This window comes from Taudactylus pleione, unplaced genomic scaffold (genome assembly GCF_031769625.1).
Source record: "Taudactylus pleione unplaced genomic scaffold, aTauple2 ptg000437l, whole genome shotgun sequence".
Lineage (NCBI taxonomy): Eukaryota > Metazoa > Chordata > Amphibia > Anura > Myobatrachidae > Taudactylus > Taudactylus pleione.
Window position 1 is genome coordinate 1,925,165 of NW_028284839.1, and position 18,261 is coordinate 1,943,425.

General features: G+C 40.3%; 1 protein-coding gene across 4 annotated transcripts in view; it reads left to right on the forward strand.

Annotated features, from left to right (window-relative positions):
- AJAP1 (adherens junctions associated protein 1) overlaps nucleotides 1-18,261 on the forward strand; it is a 325,451-nt gene that overhangs the window by 173,944 nt on the left and 133,246 nt on the right. For all 4 annotated transcript variants that reach the window (XM_088447727.1, XM_088447729.1, XM_088447728.1 and 1 more), the window contains one exon: nucleotides 3,952-4,706. In XM_088447727.1, coding sequence (XP_088303853.1) covers nucleotides 3,952-4,706 — 755 coding nt within the window. The remainder of the gene's footprint in view (nucleotides 1-3,951; nucleotides 4,707-18,261) is intronic.

Genomic DNA, 18,261 nt, shown 5'->3' on the forward strand with positions numbered 1-18,261 from the left:
TTTAAATGAGAGAAGGGAGAGACGGTAAATGGATTCTGTAGCTTTGAAAAATAAAACTAACATGCCTCAGCATGACTAGCAGATCAAAGACATGGGAAGAGGCAGAAAAAGCTTATAACCAAAATATCATAATATGACTATCCGTATATATAAGTGCTTTTCTTATGCTGCTATTTCCTTTCTCTTAGGCATCATTTAGATATAGATCATTGCTTGTAATAATGTCATTATTACTGTTTAATCTTCTCTACTAGTACATAAAGTTAAAAAATTTAATATTGTTCTGCCATTGTTGTGCTAATTAGCTGCCTGAAGCTGTCATAATTAGCTGCCTGAAGCTGTCATTGTACAGACATTTTAATTATATTTTTACTTCCTACATAGTAGGCATTGGGGATCATTTGCAGTATTATAAGAGTACAGGAGTGAGCAAATAATATTTTGTGAGCGCTCTTCTGCTTATGCGGGTGGTGTCTGCAATACATGCACAAAGATTTGAAGTATTATTTATTATCCACTATATAGCGCCAATACATTTTGCAGCTGTGTACAGTGAGAGAATGCATTTTATTCATAGGCATCAGTCCCTGCTACAGGCGCAAATTAAATTAGGATCAGTTGTAGGCATTAGTCAATTGGCCTTTCAGTATGTCTTTGGTCTGTAGGAAGAACCGGGACACTTGAGGAAAACCATAAGGAGAACATATAAACTCCATACAGATAGCATGTTGTTACACTGTTACTGCATCCCTCTAGTCCCTTGTGTATTAATGGATACTACACTATTCTGGCCAGAAGAATGACATATCAGCACACTAAGTTATAGCCGTACTGTACATTATATTTTAGGGTAAGGGAAAACTATATATTCCAAAAAAGTGCATGCTATTCATTTGGATAGATGCGCAAGCAATACAGTAAATACAATTAAAGAAAAAACATGTTTACATTGTCATTAAACTAAAGGATGTATTGTTAAAATTTGAAATGAATACATGAAGAACAACATTCCTCTCTCATGCTTCTAAATTCAAGCGGTTGCATTCTCATGAATATTGGTTAATCCCACAAAATGGCTGCCTCTAAGTATTAAGCAGAAATCCATATTTAGTTAATATGTCATGCCCACTTCCAGGGGATTGCTTTATTTGGTGTCCTGGTTCTTCCCCTAATTGTCACAGGATTTATGGGGAAATTCTGAAACCTTTAAAAAGCACATGTGGAGGTGCTTTGCATAGTCATGGTCTTTGAAATATCTGCGGGACTTGGATTATATTGAGGGGGTGTACATACCCCTCAGGAAACAATCATGTAGGATGGTGCACAACACCACATACTGCAAATCGAGACTTTGTTCCCCCTGAACAGATGGCCCATGCCACCACCTCACCCCACTAGTAGGCCAAGTTCCAGATAATTAGTATCCTGCCCCCATAGAAACCAATATTCTAGCTATTATGTATCTAGTACATTCTATAAAATGAAAGCTAGAAACTGATTACCACCTCCCCTTGTCCTTGTGATAAATCTTTCAATTATACTGAATGTTTCCCATTATGGGCGGTGTATCCATAGTGAAGGCAAAATATGTAAAGATTGCCAATTGCAAGTTACTTTTCTAAAATGTGTTTTGTGGTGGAAGATGTGAATGGAGGATGTGGTGGAAGATGTGGTGGAGAATGTGGTGGAAAATGTGGTGGAGAATATGGTGGTAGATGTAGCGGAAGAGGTGGTAGAAGATGTGGTGGAACATGCAGTGGAGAATGTGGTGGAAGATGTGGTGGAGAATGTGGTGGTAGATGTAGCGGAAGAGATGGTAGAATATGTGGTGGAGGATGTGGTGGAAGATGTGGTGGAAGATGTGGTGGGGGGTTGTGGAGGAAGATGTGGTTGAGGATGTGGTGAAAAATGTGATGGAGGATGTGATGGAGGATTTGGTGGAAGATGTGGTGGAGAATGTGGTGGTAGATGTAGAGGAAGAGGTGGTAGAAGATGTGGTGGAGGATGTGGTGGAAGATACAGTATAATGGAAAATGTGGGGGAAGATGTGCTAGAGGAAGTGGTGGAAGATGTAATGGAGGATGTGGAGGAGGATGTGATTGAAGATGTGGTGGGGGTTGTGGTGGAAGATGTGGAGGAGGATGTGGTTGAGGATGTGGTGAAAGATGTGGTGGAGGATGTAGTGGAGAATGTGGTGTAAAATGTGGTGGAGGATGTGGTGGAAAATGTAATAGAAGATGTGGTGGAGGATGTGGCAAAAGAAGTGGTGAAGGATGTAGTGTACGATGTAGTGGATGATGTGGTGGAAGATGTATTTGAAGAATTGAAGGCAAAATAATGTTACTGTAGCTTCAGAGTCACTTCATAAAACCAACCTGTGTAGGAAATACAAGCCTAATAAATGTATATTTATTTTGTTTCTGAAAAAGTTAGTGCAGGCAAAGTGTCTAAAGCTGTGGACAGCTGCGGATGCCTGATTTACTACCTTATGCTAATGTGAGTATCTATTCAGATAATTCCTGGTTCCATGCATCTGCAAGAGGAAACCTGTGCTGCCCATTAATGCCTGGTGCAAGAGATCCGTCAGAAATGGGCTACCCTTCCCCATATGCACAGAGTTTTTGATACACTCCCATGACACTCCCACAAGTCATTGAGGTTCTGTGCAAATGTATTGTTACCACCCAGCTGCCACCCAAAATACCCAATTTCACAGATGGACAGGTCTGACTGTGTTGCGTCATACTCCGAATAGGACAAACATTCTTAAAGATGCGTAAATTAGCATCTGCACATGCACTGCATGCAAAAATTTGCCGTTTATGTCTGAGATACGTCTGACCCAGAATTAGGCCCTTAGTAACAAACAAACAACATTTGAGTTTGAAATGTTTATTGTGAGTGTTTATTACCCGAGTGTGTACTGTTCATCCTCTGGGCATGCTCAATGACACCCACATTGAGCATGTGCAAGATTCTGTGGTAGATGTATCAAAACTTTGAAAAAGTGGAGAAGTTACTTATAGCAACCAATCAGCTTCAAGCTATCATCCATGTAACACCTTCTACAAAATAACAGTTACAAGCTGACTGGAAGCTATGGGCAACTTCTCAACTCTTTCTCTATATAAGGTTTCATACATCTTCCCATAAAAGAGGAAGGTGCAGTTAACTAGGTAATAAGCACTCTATTGCATTTCCTGATCATCTGGCCTGTCTCTAATTTTTACGATAAACAGTTATCTTTCACTTAAGATAGAAGATGGAGTCCCCAATAACATAGAATAGTGATATGAGCCCAATAACATTAAAATTGGGGGTTAGGAGAATTCCGGGGCTTGGGGTTAGAATGGCACACCATCACTGATAATATTAAATTTTTTTAAAGGTAGGTACACATTACCCAACCCCGCGATGCAACGTCCAAAGGTGCCGATGAACGGCATATCGTGTGGTCGTTTGACACTGCACAATCAGGTGAACAACCGCATGATATGTTGTTGACCAGCTACATCCAAATGCATGAGGTTGTTCATCACATTAAAAGATTGAGCAGCATGTATGCCAGATCTGTGGATGCAATGAATGACCCTGCTGGAGCACGCATGGGCCAATATAGTGTGAATTGCCGATGTCGACAATATGTCAGCCCAATCCGCCGGATCAGGCGACTTATTGTCTAATGTGTACTCAGCTTTATAGAATAATTTCAACCTTTATAAAACAAATAAAGTTCAATTATGTATGTTTTCTTCTCCTGTGTAATGTATCACAACTTGCTGTAACACAGTTTTCAGTCAATAGTGCAAAATAAGTTACAATATACAGCGTTCTACAAGGATATGTTCTCTTATTACTAATTATATATAATAATGAAAATAACAGTGAAACCTTTTAAAAGGAAATATTTTCATCGTTACCCTAATACGTTGTAATTGTCTTTCTCTGCAGATCAGGCCCTCCGATAGGAAGCCATGCTTGGATTTTGGTAGCCATTTTTCAACTAGCTATGGATTTCATTATTTGTGAATCAGGATCACCTAGTACTGCTTACAAATACCTACAAAGACCATCACTAGAGCATAGGATACATCACATGGCATCATGGAACCCAAAGGGGAGGCAGAAGGCAAGAAGTTGGAAACATTTTTGGAGTCCGTTTACAAATTTTGAACAGCGGCGTGGTTTTCTGGCAGAGTCGCAGCATTTAAATTTATATCTTAAAGACCATGTGGACCACAGTTTTTCTAAAAATGTGCCATTACAGTACTCTACCAGAGCAAAAACAGTTCCCTCCACACGTGGAGTAAGAGACACACTTAAAATTACCCATTTGAAAAGGGGTAAGAGACAACTCCAAAGAAGAAGTTGGAATAACATTAGACATTTTTTGGATAGTGAAAGTCAGCCAACCACAGTCTCTGAATTTATTTTATGGGGTCCGACGGGGGATGATGAAATTCTTGAGTCCACCACATTCCCCGGGATTTATAAAACCACAAAAACCTCTACTACACAAGCCAGGACAACGTTAGTGGGAACTACAGCATCTACCATAACTTCCACCACAACACAGTCTAAAGACTTGACACAAAACCCAGGTGTTCATAGAGGTAAAAAAACTCCTGGAAGGATAAGCACAGCAGAACCTTATCCAGGAAATGGAAAAGCTGCAGGACCACCGAGAATACCCAATGAAACCTCAGGTATGTGATTACTGACTTTATAATATATAACTAATTTACACCATTGTGAACCTTCTACTTCTAGTAGTGTTTTAGAGTGATTATAGAAATTACTGGTTATTGTCTAGAACCCAGCCAATAAGTAGCTGGAGGGCCAGATAGTGTAGGCTACAGATGCAGCAAGAGATATGGGTCTCAATCCAATTGTGTACGATGATCTAGAGGGTGCGAGTCATCGCGACAACAGCAGCCTGAACTCACACAAAGTGCTTGCAGCCCCATAGTGCTCTGAGCAAAATTGTGCGAATTCGGGCTCGGAGGGGTGTGAGATGCGGTGTCGTTGCCGGCGTTTTAACTCGGTGGCAATGGCAACTCGCACCTTTTGCAGGTAATTGGATTGACCCCATTGAATGCTATGCAGAGTTCAACTCAAATTATCTGTAAAGCTTATTTTCACTGGTATACAGGGACCTACACATCTTTGCAGTGTACCCATCCACTATCCATACGATTGATTTGATAGCTATCATCATCATCAGGGAGAACTTCCTCCAGACTATATAAGGTACAAAAGATATGTCTTAAAACAGGCAGATTGACATTTCCATCCAAATCTGCATAGGCTGCAATTCTGTCAACATGAACTGTGCCTATGTGAGAGCGCCCCATTACAGCCCAAGTGGAGATGCTATTTACAGTAAATTAGAGATGTGCGCTGACCCACGTGTTTTGGTTTTGGATCTAGATTCATCTTCCTATTTTGGTTTTGCAAAACCACCCTGAAGTGTTTTGGTTTAGGTGTTAGATATGTTTTTTTTTTTTTATTTGATAAAATGTTTCTAAAAAAAGCTAAAATCGTGCGAGTTTTGCAATCCAAAACCGGATTTAAAATCTGAATTCGGAACAGTGGGACGATCAGAACTGTGACTCGGATCTGTCCGGATTGATGAAATTCGGGTGGATATGTATTTCTGGAGAAGCGAACTGCACAACTGTAATTTAAATGCTTACAACTATGTACAAATGTGTCCTCATAGTCGCTAATAGTGCATTAGGCACTTACAGTAGGGTTAGTATTTTTATTGCATAGGAATTAGTAGGAATTAGTATGAAGTCACTGATTAAGCACAACAATGTGTGGCCTGATGCATAATTTGGGTCCTCAGTCTTTTGGCATTTTACCTCCTCCATCTAGTTTGCAAATTTTGTTTACATTATCATTAACCGTTTTGAAACAACCCTTAAATAAAATAATTTGTGGCCAGTTTGGTCATAAGAACATTAGGTTTGTATACTTTAAAATTATATTTAGTCTTGAATTGTAAATGAATCAAATTTGCAGAGAAGGCGAATCCCATCTATTCAGAGTTCTGACTTTATACCACCAAGAAACTTGTTGGAGACCAATATTCAAATCCCATTCTGACCTTGATCAAGTTTCCTTATCACCCATTGTCAACCAAGCTGCCTATAGGGGCAGGGGTTCAGCTTTATACAGAAGTGTAATGGTTTACATCTGACTCCATGCTAGATTTGGATTCCATTCAGAAGAGGGAGAGGTGCCATAATATTAAACATCAAGTAAATGCTCCAAAAACCCTCCTGTTAAAATATCTTGCAACACAAAGTCCATTTCATGCTGCCAAACGACCCAGAGGACCTTACTTACCATTTTTTTGAAGCCATTATAGAAAGCTACTGTATATTTTTTATTTATAAATGTGATGGATCATGCACTGCCTATCAGGGCCGTAACTAGGGTAGTGCCACCTATGCCATGGCATAGGGAACCGCAGGACAAGGGGCGCTGTTCAGGGCCCTGTCAATTTTCTGTTTATTATCATTACACTTGTAGCTTCCTCTTATTTCAACCCCAGAATCTCCTGGCCTACCCTATCTCTTCCCTGGCCCTGCCCCATGAGGCCATTCCCCTTTTTTGGGTGCATTAAGTCCCTATTTGAAAAAAGGGGGGCGCCAATGCTCTTTCTTGCACAAGGCACCAGAAAGTCTAGTTACGGCTCTGCTGCCTATAACCATATACTGTATGTATATTTTTACATGATCATGTTAAGATCACATGGTCTGCCATTTTTGATATTTATCACCTCCGGCTTTAATCTACCCTGGCCAATTCCAGAAATAATGTAATGCTATCTTTTAGCACAGGATGATCCATCCGCTTAAGTCATACTTTATGTTTATATTTCTGTCTATGTGTATATACTGTAGCTTGGTAAACATCTCTTAAGTGCTGAATGAGTTTCATGAATCCACAGAACACGTGATTAGGCTGACTTGCATTGTACCATTCCCTTTGCTTCATCATCCCTTTCACTGCTGTTTTAGTCCATTGTAATTTATCTGAAGTCATTTGCTTTTACACTAGACTGGCTTTCGATTAATTCTTTTATCTTTTTGTCACACTATAAGGACTTATCTGACCAAGTTGACACCCACTCAGAAGGGATAAACTAATGTCTTCTTGCAGAATTATTTTGGAGCTGCAGATATTGTAATCAGAACATTGTTCATTAAAATGCTATTGCTATTATTGATCAGGAACAGTTAGGGAAGTATAAATAAATGAATTGTTAATAGTTTGTCTTCCCTTCATCTTTATGTGGGAATATAAATATATTTGATTGGTAAAACACTGGGGCTGATGCAAATCAGACATAATTGCCCCAACATTGTGTGCATGGAGCTAAGGGCCTGATTCAGAGCTGAACGCTCTGACCAGAGCGCTAGCTCTGAATCAGGGCCCTCCTACCTTTTTTTGGAGCGTCCTCATGGATGCTCGCATAGCTGTGGGTTACCACTCACAGCTATAGCGAGCGTCCATGATTATGGTCGCGATGGTCAAAGACCATTGCGACCATCGGGCTTGCGACAAGACCCTGCTGTACGGTCTCGCTGCCGCAAGCCCAGGAGTGATTTTGGCTCTATCAGAGCCGAAGTCACTCCCACTGACATCATTTCTGATGTCAGTGGGGCCGGACTCAGACGGTAGGCGTTCCCATGGGAACGCCTCCGTCTGGCCGCCACGCCCCCGGCACGCCCATCAAAGGGGGCGTGCTGTCAGTCACCATCAACAGCACGCCCCCTTTGGTGCGAGACCCCGAGCGACGTATTTCTCGTCGCTCACCGGGTCTCGCGCATGCGCACGACGGAGCTCCCTCCGTCGTGCGCATGCACAGTATCACAACATTGACCCACTAGTGAGCGAAATTTGCTTGCGAGCGGGTCTGAATGACCCCCTAATTGCGTATATTCACCCTTCACCCTTATATTTCACCTTTACGGGTGGCCCCCTGTAAGAGTAGGCACGTCTTCCATATCCCGCCCACTTCCTAATGAAGTGGGCGGGATCTGCGGTCTGTGATTAAGAGGCAGAGCCTAATAATGCAATTCTATTAAAATTGTGTCATTTGGTCCTTCCACCTATTTAAATATGTGTCATTTTACCATCAGGGGGTGGGGCCTTATGACACAGCTCCATCAACGCCCACCTGCCTCTCCCTTCAAGGTACTCCTTAAAAGGAAAATAAGAAAGTCGGCAAGTATCCCTTAAGCAGTGTAGTATGCCTTATGCAGCCAAACTGCTCCTACCCATACACTAGCTGTCATCATTACTAGTGCGAACCTGCGCCAGCCTTATCCATGATGCAAAAAATTCATCTGAAAACAGGCATAACTATTTGTATCTCTCTCTCTCTCCACACATAGCTTACAGTACATGAAAATTCCCCATTATAGCCCAGTTCTGTCTACTCCATTGCAAGTGGAAATGCGTGTTGCCCATAGTTGAGCACAGTTGGTTTGGCGCTTGCGCAATGAGAAAATATTAATGATACGCTCAGCTAAATTGCTTGTATTTAAATCTGCAGCAGCACATTGTTTATAGCAGAGCATCACCAGGGATGAAACCCAGCGTCTGGTGATGTCTATGCGTTCCAGACTTCAGGCTGTAATTGCCTGCAAAGGATTTGCAACAAAGTATTAAAAAGTGAAAGTTAGATTTAGGATTGTTTAGTTTGTCCCATTACTTTTGGCCCCTTAAAAAGTGGGAGGCACATATAGAAACCGTTGTAATTCCTACACCGTTCACCTGATTTGTATATATTTACCGTCAAATTAAATCTGAAAGTCTGCAGTTAAAACACATCTTGTTTGTTTCATTTCAAAGCCATTGTGGTGGTGAATAGAGGCCAAAATATGAAAATTCTGTCAATGTCCCAATATTTATGCACCTGACTTTATCTCCATATTATCCAATGCATTTTGCCATATCATATAAGTGACTTCTTCAGGGGTGTAAGTTAACAAGGGGTGTATGTATAATGTTCAAACAAATGACTCCTTTCACATGTGAATCTGCAAAACTGCTTCCTTCACAATAATTACAATTTAAATATAAAATTAGGAAATAAATAAACAATTAAAAAAGTATCACCTCACTCCAGAGCACATGTATTTTATTGCCATTCTATATTAGACTTGTTTAGGGGAGAGTTCAAATCAGTGCTATTCTACTGAACAGCAACACAATGTTTCAACTATATACTGTACAGTACGTCAGCCTCTATTATCACAGTCAAGCCTTGCTAATTGCCCTGCACACCTCTATGCAGTGCACAGCCAAGTAGAAAGTGTGGGTGCATATCCCTGTCTCCTTGAGTCTTACAGAGGTTCCAGGAGAATAGGCAAGTATATAACACAGTATTTATTATTTCAAATTGAGTTCATTTTACTAGACACTAGTTTCAAAATAGTCCAGTGTTCTTTGTGACACTAAAGGGGTCACTCTTATAAGGAGAACAGAAAGGACAACTTCCTTGGTATCAAGATGTGCCTATTAGACAGTGGGACATAATGTGTAAGATATTGTGTGGTGACCTAGGTCCCAATTTGGAGAGTAAGATAACTATTTCAATCAGGTACAAACCACTTTTAACTGATTCATTTTTTAACAAAAGATGAACCATTCTAGGACTGAGAGAAAAGTTCTTCACACTTGGAAAGCCTGGAGTCATGGCAGTTTAATGTAACTGAGTTCTTGCAGGAAATATAATTCACATACGGGACAGCAGCCTTATCCAATTAGAATTACAGTAATTCACAAGTAAGGGAAATGTGGGGGCTATAAAAGGTCTACAACAGATCCCCATGTCATAACACTAAAAGACTGGTACATGGCCTAAAATATTCTTGTACATTATTTTGTGCTTTTTTCATGCAAGCTCTTTCTAAAAATTCTAAAAGTTTTTTTTTTAGCTTTGACTATTCTTCTCAGTGTAATTAATGATACAACTTACACTCTTTTAGTAAGTACATTATATGACAAGTCACAGGCAGTGCAACCTGAAGAGAGGATGAGATTACTGTAAACCTGAAGTACCCAAAGTGGACAGTACTACTCCCTTGAGGGAAGGGGGTTACTTTCGGGGTTAATTGGAATTAGTATAGTGTTCATTTAATTATTACTGTTCTGTGTTATTATCTTCTTCAATGGGACAAGGACCCAGGGTTTATGGAATTAAAGTCAATTGTCCAAAAAATGAAAAATTGTAGTGACCACTAAAACTGAAATAAGTTGACCAAAGATATTTTTTGGCCGTTGTACTGTATAAATTTATAATCTACTATACTTAGTGATATTTTATACTTACTCTGCTTATTTTTTGCACACATGTACTAACTCGAATTTTTGTATAAAACAAATGAAATAACATACCTGCCAATTGCAGACCTTTAAAGTAGGTGGGACTTCTCTGGAATATGGGCATGGTTGTCTCGATACAGGTCTGATAAACCTTGGAGTGATTTTGTTTTTGTTTTATGTTGGGAAGTATGAAATTGCATCTTTCTTATCTCCTGGTCAACCTAAAATAAACATTTGTTCTAGCAAATGTTAAAATATCATAATTAGATGCAAAACAGTAGAAGTCAGAGATTTCATCTATAGCAGCAACTACTGTAATTTCTTATTTTAAAATAAATGTTCTATATATTACTGCTCCACAAAACATGTGGCATAAGACAGAAATCTCATTACGGATGGTCATAATTCAGTTAACATGACAGAATTAAATCTAATCAGTATTTTATCAATTTATGTTACAAAAATGTTATAAAATTATATTATTTTAACAAAAAAATCTAATTGGATAATGTAATCATGTTTTTATATGAATTGTTTACTTGTACAGTATTAATACAGTGTGCTACTGTACTTTTACAATTCAGTTTATGATTTCTTGATAGAATAATTTTAAACAATATAAATGAGAGTGATATTTAGATTGTAATGATATATTTTTTTGGGGGGAGAATAAAACATTATTTTTGTAATTCTTAAATATCTGCAACACATTAATTATAATATTAACAAATTGTAAAGTGTTGTACATGCTGGACAGAAAATTTTATTGTGCACTGATGAGACCTATTAAGGGTGAAACAGTCTGATTATAGCTGGATCTACCGTATGTATACACACATCCATGTCATGTTTTGAAAACTTCCTCTGGGAAATATTGACTCAAAGGCTTACTACATAACTTACATTTCCCAGAAGTCTATTCTCCTGAAAATGAGAGGCTAGTTTGCTTATGGTGCCTAGGTATATGATATTTACATGTCTGGTCATTGTTGAATGCAATCTCCCCTTGGCAAGGAACTTGACTTTAACCTTTCTAGTAAAGTAAAAGGCAATCACAACAGCCCAAACCAGCAAATTAAACTGTGTCCTCCATTACACTTATTAAATAGTGATTATATACTACTTCGAAATTCAATGGATTACCTAAAATCTTGGTTTAACAAATTGGGTAACAATATATTTGCTTCAGAAAAGATGATATCTAGTACATAATATTCTCTAGAAGTTGCTTATTTAGATACTGTAATATAAGCCCTAAAATATACAGAATATTCAAACTAGATGTGTATTGTAAATCGGAAAATGCTCATAGTGGATTATCTGTGAAGCCGTAAAATCTGAAATCATAAAAAATAGTTCATTATCCACATCAAACATAATTTAAGAGATTTATTAATGTTGTACATGTTAATGATGTACTACTTATGTCATTCTGATATGCCTGTCTAAAGTATGTATGTATATATATATATATATAGAAATAATTATGAATCCGGCGCCAGAACCTAAACCAATGAATAAACTACTGGTGCTTTGAACAATTGCAAGTATAACCCGAGGCGTATACCTAGGGCGTCTGCTCCTTAGTCAATAGTTTGTAGTGCTGGTGAATACACTACCTAGTAAATCGAGAAGGGAGTTATTGACTGTGGGCGACCAACCTGCTAATAATAAATATTCACACAAATATATAAATATAAATACAGTGCTGAGTGCTAACGTGCTTGAATCAGCCTGAGCAAGTATACATAAATCATAAAGTGCTTAGTGCCAAATAGTCCTAGCAGCATAGACCAATGAAGTGCTTAGTGCAATATAAATACTTTTAGCAGCATACAAAAATAAAGTGATAAAAGAAAGCTAGTACCATAAAAAATATTTAATAGGGTTTGACAAAAACAAGATAAATACGATAAAACACTGTGGTTCCTAATCAGGAGTAACCACCAGAGAGCAATAAATAACCAATAAAAATAAGATCAATTTAAGAGGTAAAAGAAGAGTTTTAGCTTATCTGAAAATCAATTTGAGAGGGTCTGGGTGTAAATCCCAAGGGCAAGTAATGTGTCCCAACGCGTTTCGTACGCGTTGGGACACATTACTTGCCCTTGGGATTTACACCCAGACCCTCTCAAATTGATTTTCAGATAAGCTAAAACTCTTCTTTTACCTCTTAAATTGATCTTATTTTTATCGGTTATTTATTGCTCTCTGGTGGTTACTCCTGATTAGGAACCACAGTGTTTTATCGAATTTATCTTGTTTTTGTCAAACCCTATTAAATATTTTTTATGGTACTAGCTTTCTTTTATCACTTTGTTTTTGTATGCTGCTAAAAGTATTTATATTGCACTAAGCACTTCATTGGTCTATGCTGCTAGGACTATTTGGCACTAAGCACTTTATGATTTATGTATACTTGCTCAGGCTGATTCAAGCACGTTAGCACTCCGCACTTTATTTATATTTATATATTTGTGTGAATATTTATTATTAGCAGGTTGGTCGCCCACAGTCAATAACTCCCTTCTCGGTATATATATATATATATATATATATATATATATATAATATATATATATATATATACAAAAATTGTGTAAGGCTGTTACATCTTCTGAATACATGAGCGGGACATAACAGCCTTATTAGAGGAGTAATGGCTGCCGTTGTAAACATGGTAGTGGAGTGGTGGTGGGGCAAAGCTGCAATGGGAGGAGGGGGAATCAGATTGGCGCCACAATGGTGGGGGTGTTGGGATGTAGCTGCAACAAGGGGAGGAGGACAGCAGAGAGGGGCGTGGCAAGTAAGAGATGGGGTAGAGCCATGCAGGGGTGGGAGACTGAAATTATCCAGCATATGAGGTCTGTTAAACTCAAATATATATATAATATATATATAATTCTATATATATATATATATATATATATATACTTGTCAGGCAGTAACCAAGTTATATAAATATTTGGACCCTGAATAGCTATAGACCAGCACAGATAAGTTTATACCCTGCAGTAGCCGTATCAATTGCAGGTGCTTGAGGACAGGTGCAAACTCATTAGAACTACAGTAAGTCGCTGCTTCTGATTGAAAATGGCGTTTTCACCTTTGAAAGTTATAGTTATTTTTTTCATTAATAGTGCTTTTATTATATGGCTTTGTGGGACATATATATATATATAGAGAGAGAGAGAGGGAGAGAGAGAATTTTTATAATAGTATCACATAGTTTAGTTTTCTATTAATACAAACAAATACAATTTTGTGAGAGACATATCTTTGTTTTGTGGGATATTTTAAAATATTTTTTTTTGCTAATTTTATTCTGATGCAATGAGATATAATATATCTGCTGTGTTATAAAGGGGGTTTAATATAAACCAAACCAAATAATAAATGTTTTCATACATGTTGAAGACTTCTTGTGCTTATGACCTGGTTGTATGTATAAGTGATCTGGATGTACAGTATATACACCTGATACTTGGAGCATACAGTATGCTATTGATGTAGAGCTGGGGGTGTGTTGCACTGTGTATGATTCAGCACACTGGCGTAAATATAATATTCTTATGTGTCACTTTTTAGAGCCCCGTCATGAGGAAATAATCATGAGTCATAATGGCCTATATGGCATATGGTATATATTTATGGGGGATGTTGTCAAAATGTCGCTATTCGTAATGGCAATATCACAATGTTGACAGATATGAATGATGTATGTGCAAAGTGTCAAAATGTTTATTCGACATGTGAAATGCTGACATTCTGCATGGACCAGCAGAGGAAGGGTGGGTTAGGCACTAATGGGAGGGTTATCTTTAGTAGGGATGTGCAGGTTCGGATTTTCAAAATCCGAGCCCCCCTGATCTGAGTCGGGAACCGAGTCCGGCTCGGGTTTTCCCGCCAGACTCGGATTCCAGAACGAGGCAAAACGTCATTATCCTGTTGTCGGTTTCTCGCAAGACCCGGACTTTGCACATTTCGTGCCTCCCACCCCACCATCTTCACTCCAGTTCTGGAGAGTGTAGTGAGAGGACGTGTAGTGTAGTGTCTGTGGGAAAGTGGCTCTGCTGTATCAACCTGCTCTGCTGTATCAGTCCAGTCCAGTGGTGCTGTGCTGCTGTATCAGTCTGGGCTCGGGGTGACCTGCTCTGCTGTATCAGTCCAGTCCAGTGGTGCTGTGCTGCTGTATCAGTCTGGGCTGAAGGTGACCTGCTCTGCTGTATCAGTCAAGTCCAGTGGTGCTGTGCTGCTGTATCAGTCTGGGCTCGGGGTGACCTGCTCTGCTGTATCAGTCCAGTCCAGTGGTGCTGTGCTGCTGTATCAGTCTGGGCTCGGGGTGACCTGCTCTGCTGTATCAGTCCAGTCCAGTGGTGCTGTGCTGCTGTATCATTCTGGGCTGAAGGTGACCTGCTCTGCTGTATCAGTCAAGTCCAGTGGTGCTGTGCTGCTGTATCAGTCTGGGCTGAAGGTGACCTGCTCTGCTGTATCAGTCCAGTCCAGTCCAGTGGTGCTGTCCTGTGCTGTATATTCATTTCAGTCCAAATAATGTTTACAGGGGCTGCCCTGTGTGGTGTAGGGGTATGCTGCCTGTCATCCGAATACTTTTTACAAGGGCTGCCCTCTGTAGTGTAAGCTGCCCTTCATCCAAATAATTTTTACAGGGGCTGCCCTGTGTGGTGTAAGCTGCCCTTCATCCAAATAATTTTTACAGGGGCTGCCCTGTGTAGTGTATGGGTATGCTACCCTGTGCCCTGTGTATATTCACGCAAAATAAAGAGGGGTGATTTAATTCATCCAAATAATTTTTACAGGGGCTGCCCTGTGTGGTGTAGCGGTACGCTGCGCTGTGCCCTGTGTGCCACCCACTTGTGTCACTTAGCATAGTCATCCAGTTATCACGGTGCAACCTTTTGGCCTAAAAACAATATTGTGAGGTGTGAGGTGTTCAGAATAGCCTTTAAATTTGTGGAAATTAATGTTATTGAGGTTAATAATATCGTAGGAACAAAGAAAATTCAGTGATTTTAGCTGTTTTTATGCTTTTTTCCCAAAAATACAGATCCAAAACCAAAACACAAAACACGAAAAGTGGCCAGTGCACACCTCTAATTTTTAGGCTATGGGAGGGGTGGTTAGGGTAAGGCACTAGGGGAAGGGTTAGGGGTTTGGGTTAGCACTGCCCATTGCCAAAAGCACTGCTGGATCCACTGGAAGTCCTCATCGGACCCTGAAGACATTGCTTGAGCCGCCGAACCTGCAGAACCAGGTAAGTTACCACTAGACAACCTTGGATGTTTTGTAGTCATTCTAATCAGCAGTGTCGGGATGATTCAGCAAGGATCGCAACTGTGATAGCAATAGCAATTATGCATGCAGTCTCACTACAAAGATATGCTAATCCATTGCAATCGCTATGCTGTCGCAGCACTATATGAGGACGCCCACCTCACATTACACACATCCGTAATGTTTAGCAAGACTGCGAAACCATCAATAACATCGAGTACCATCGCAGCCTCACGCACACTTGCGTAAGGTCTGACCTTACTCATTAATTGCTAACCTCATCGCATACTGTGAGTACTCAGGCTGTATAGGCATTGCAGTGGATAATTTATGAATGCCCATGCAACAGCGTTCAAACGCCCTGGCATGCCTGCGTTTTGCCGACCACCCCCCCTCACCTCCCACAAACGGCACTTTCTGTCAGTCACTCTGTGATGGGTCTGCGTAGTCACTGCGATCGCAGTCGCGATCGCAGTGGCTGGTTAGCGTACGCGCACTACGTTGCATACGCATGTGCAGATCGTGGCAATCCGCCTATTGCGTGCGTAATCACAGTGGCGATTCTTGCTTAATCAGGCCCCTTATGATGACCATGTCGGCATCCTCGGGTTAACAGAATGAATGTTGACATGAGAAATGTCAAATAAATATACCACACCTGGTAGAGGAATTTCTAGAAAGAAAAAAAAATCCAAATTGTGAAGCTTATTTTCTGGGGTGTAACAGCCGCATAACAGAAGCGTGATAAATACAAGCTCTCTGCATTCTAGCCAAGATTATTTTATGAAATGAAGAATCTTGAAGCTGTAGCAAAGAAGAGCAGTCTCTTTCGGTACATGCCAATGACTTGTCTCCAAATACATATGTCGCCTTTAGCTGTTAAGACTTTAGCTTGTGTTCCCCATCTCTGTTTAGAAAGATAATGATGAATGACTGATAGTGCATTCACTGAAGAGTGTATCATGAACTGAAATCTGAGCTCTCGGGTGATATGAAAAATGACACATTGGGATGGGCAATGTCATAGTGGGCATTCATGGCACAGCTACATGTTAGCTTGTATTAAATCAGGAGTGTGCTTAACTGCAGGGAATCTAAGGCAGACGTCTAGGAAAGAAGATGTTGAGAGCCAACAAAATTATCTAATTACTTTTCTGCATTGGTTTCTATGTACACTGTTTATTTATTGATTAAAATTATATTTATTTATTACCAGTTATTTATATAGCACACACAGATTCCGCAGCACTTTACAGAGAACATTTGGCCATTCACATCAGTCCCTGCCCCAATGGAGCTTACAATCTATATTTCCTATCACATGTAAGTATATTTTTGGACTGTGGGAGGGAATTGGAGTACCCGGAGGAAACCCACGCATGCACAGGGAGAATATACAAACCCCATAGTGGGAATCGAACCCACAACCTCAGTGCTGTGAGGCAGTAATGCTAACCATTACACCATCTGTGCTGCCCATAAACTGTAATATTTGTACTTTATCATTTAAATTACTACTTTGTATATTTTAATTTATTAGTAATTTTATACCATTTTAGTCGCCATCTTGAGCAGCAACAAATGTTCGTGTACCGTTTATTACATTACTTGCATTATTATAGCTTGTTGGATAACAGTAGATACAGGACCTCATTCAGAGGCGCTCACAAAATGCGAGCGCTCGCTCTGAATGAGGGCGGCCGCATCTATTTTCAGACCTGGCCTCCTGGCCGCTCGCTAGGCTGTGGGTGACCACCCACAGCTTTAACGAGCGGCCAGGTTGATGGTCGCAATGGTCAAGACCATCGCGACCATCGGGGCTTGCGACAAGATCCTTATGGTAGGGTTTCGTTAGCTCCATCATCATATGTGATGTCAGTGGGGCCACCCACAAATGGCAGGCGTTCCGTTGGGAACACCTCCATTTGGCAAGCCACCCCCCTGCCCCGCCTACAAAACGGTGTGAGCTGTCGATCACCATCGACAGCCGCCCCTTTTGTAGTATGCCCAGGAGCGAGAGAATTTCTCTCTCGCTCCGGGGCTTGCGTAATCACAGTGCGGCCACTGCACGTGCGCAGGGCCTCTACATCGACCTGCTTACGAGCGCATCGGCGCTTGCGAGTGGGTCTGAATGAGACCCACAGTGTCTCTAATTTAAGACTTAAATTATCTTTTTGACCACAAATAATTTGTTTAAAGACGAATTCTCGAACTGCCAGTAATTTATATACATTTTATAATGTGTGTCCTTAAAAGAAAAGGTTTGAGACTTTAATCATCAACACATTAGGGTGAGCAGAGCTGTTACCCTCAGACACTGGTGGACAATAAATGGATTTCTCCTCTTTGTTCCTCTCCCTAGTGATTGTGACTGCCCTGTTATCATTTACTTCATGATTGTGATGTCTTCTCACTGACCTTAAGGTGGGTACACACCTGACAGATATATCTGCAGATGATGGTTGGTCATACACACTGAACGACCATCATCTGCATGCTGCAGCAGGTCCCGGCATCCGGGAGGCATGGCCTAATCGTGGGAGGTGTGGCCACATCCCCTTGGGAAAACAAACATAAACATTTGCGGCGCTGGGGAGGGGGGCGCTGTGTGCCACTCAGCCC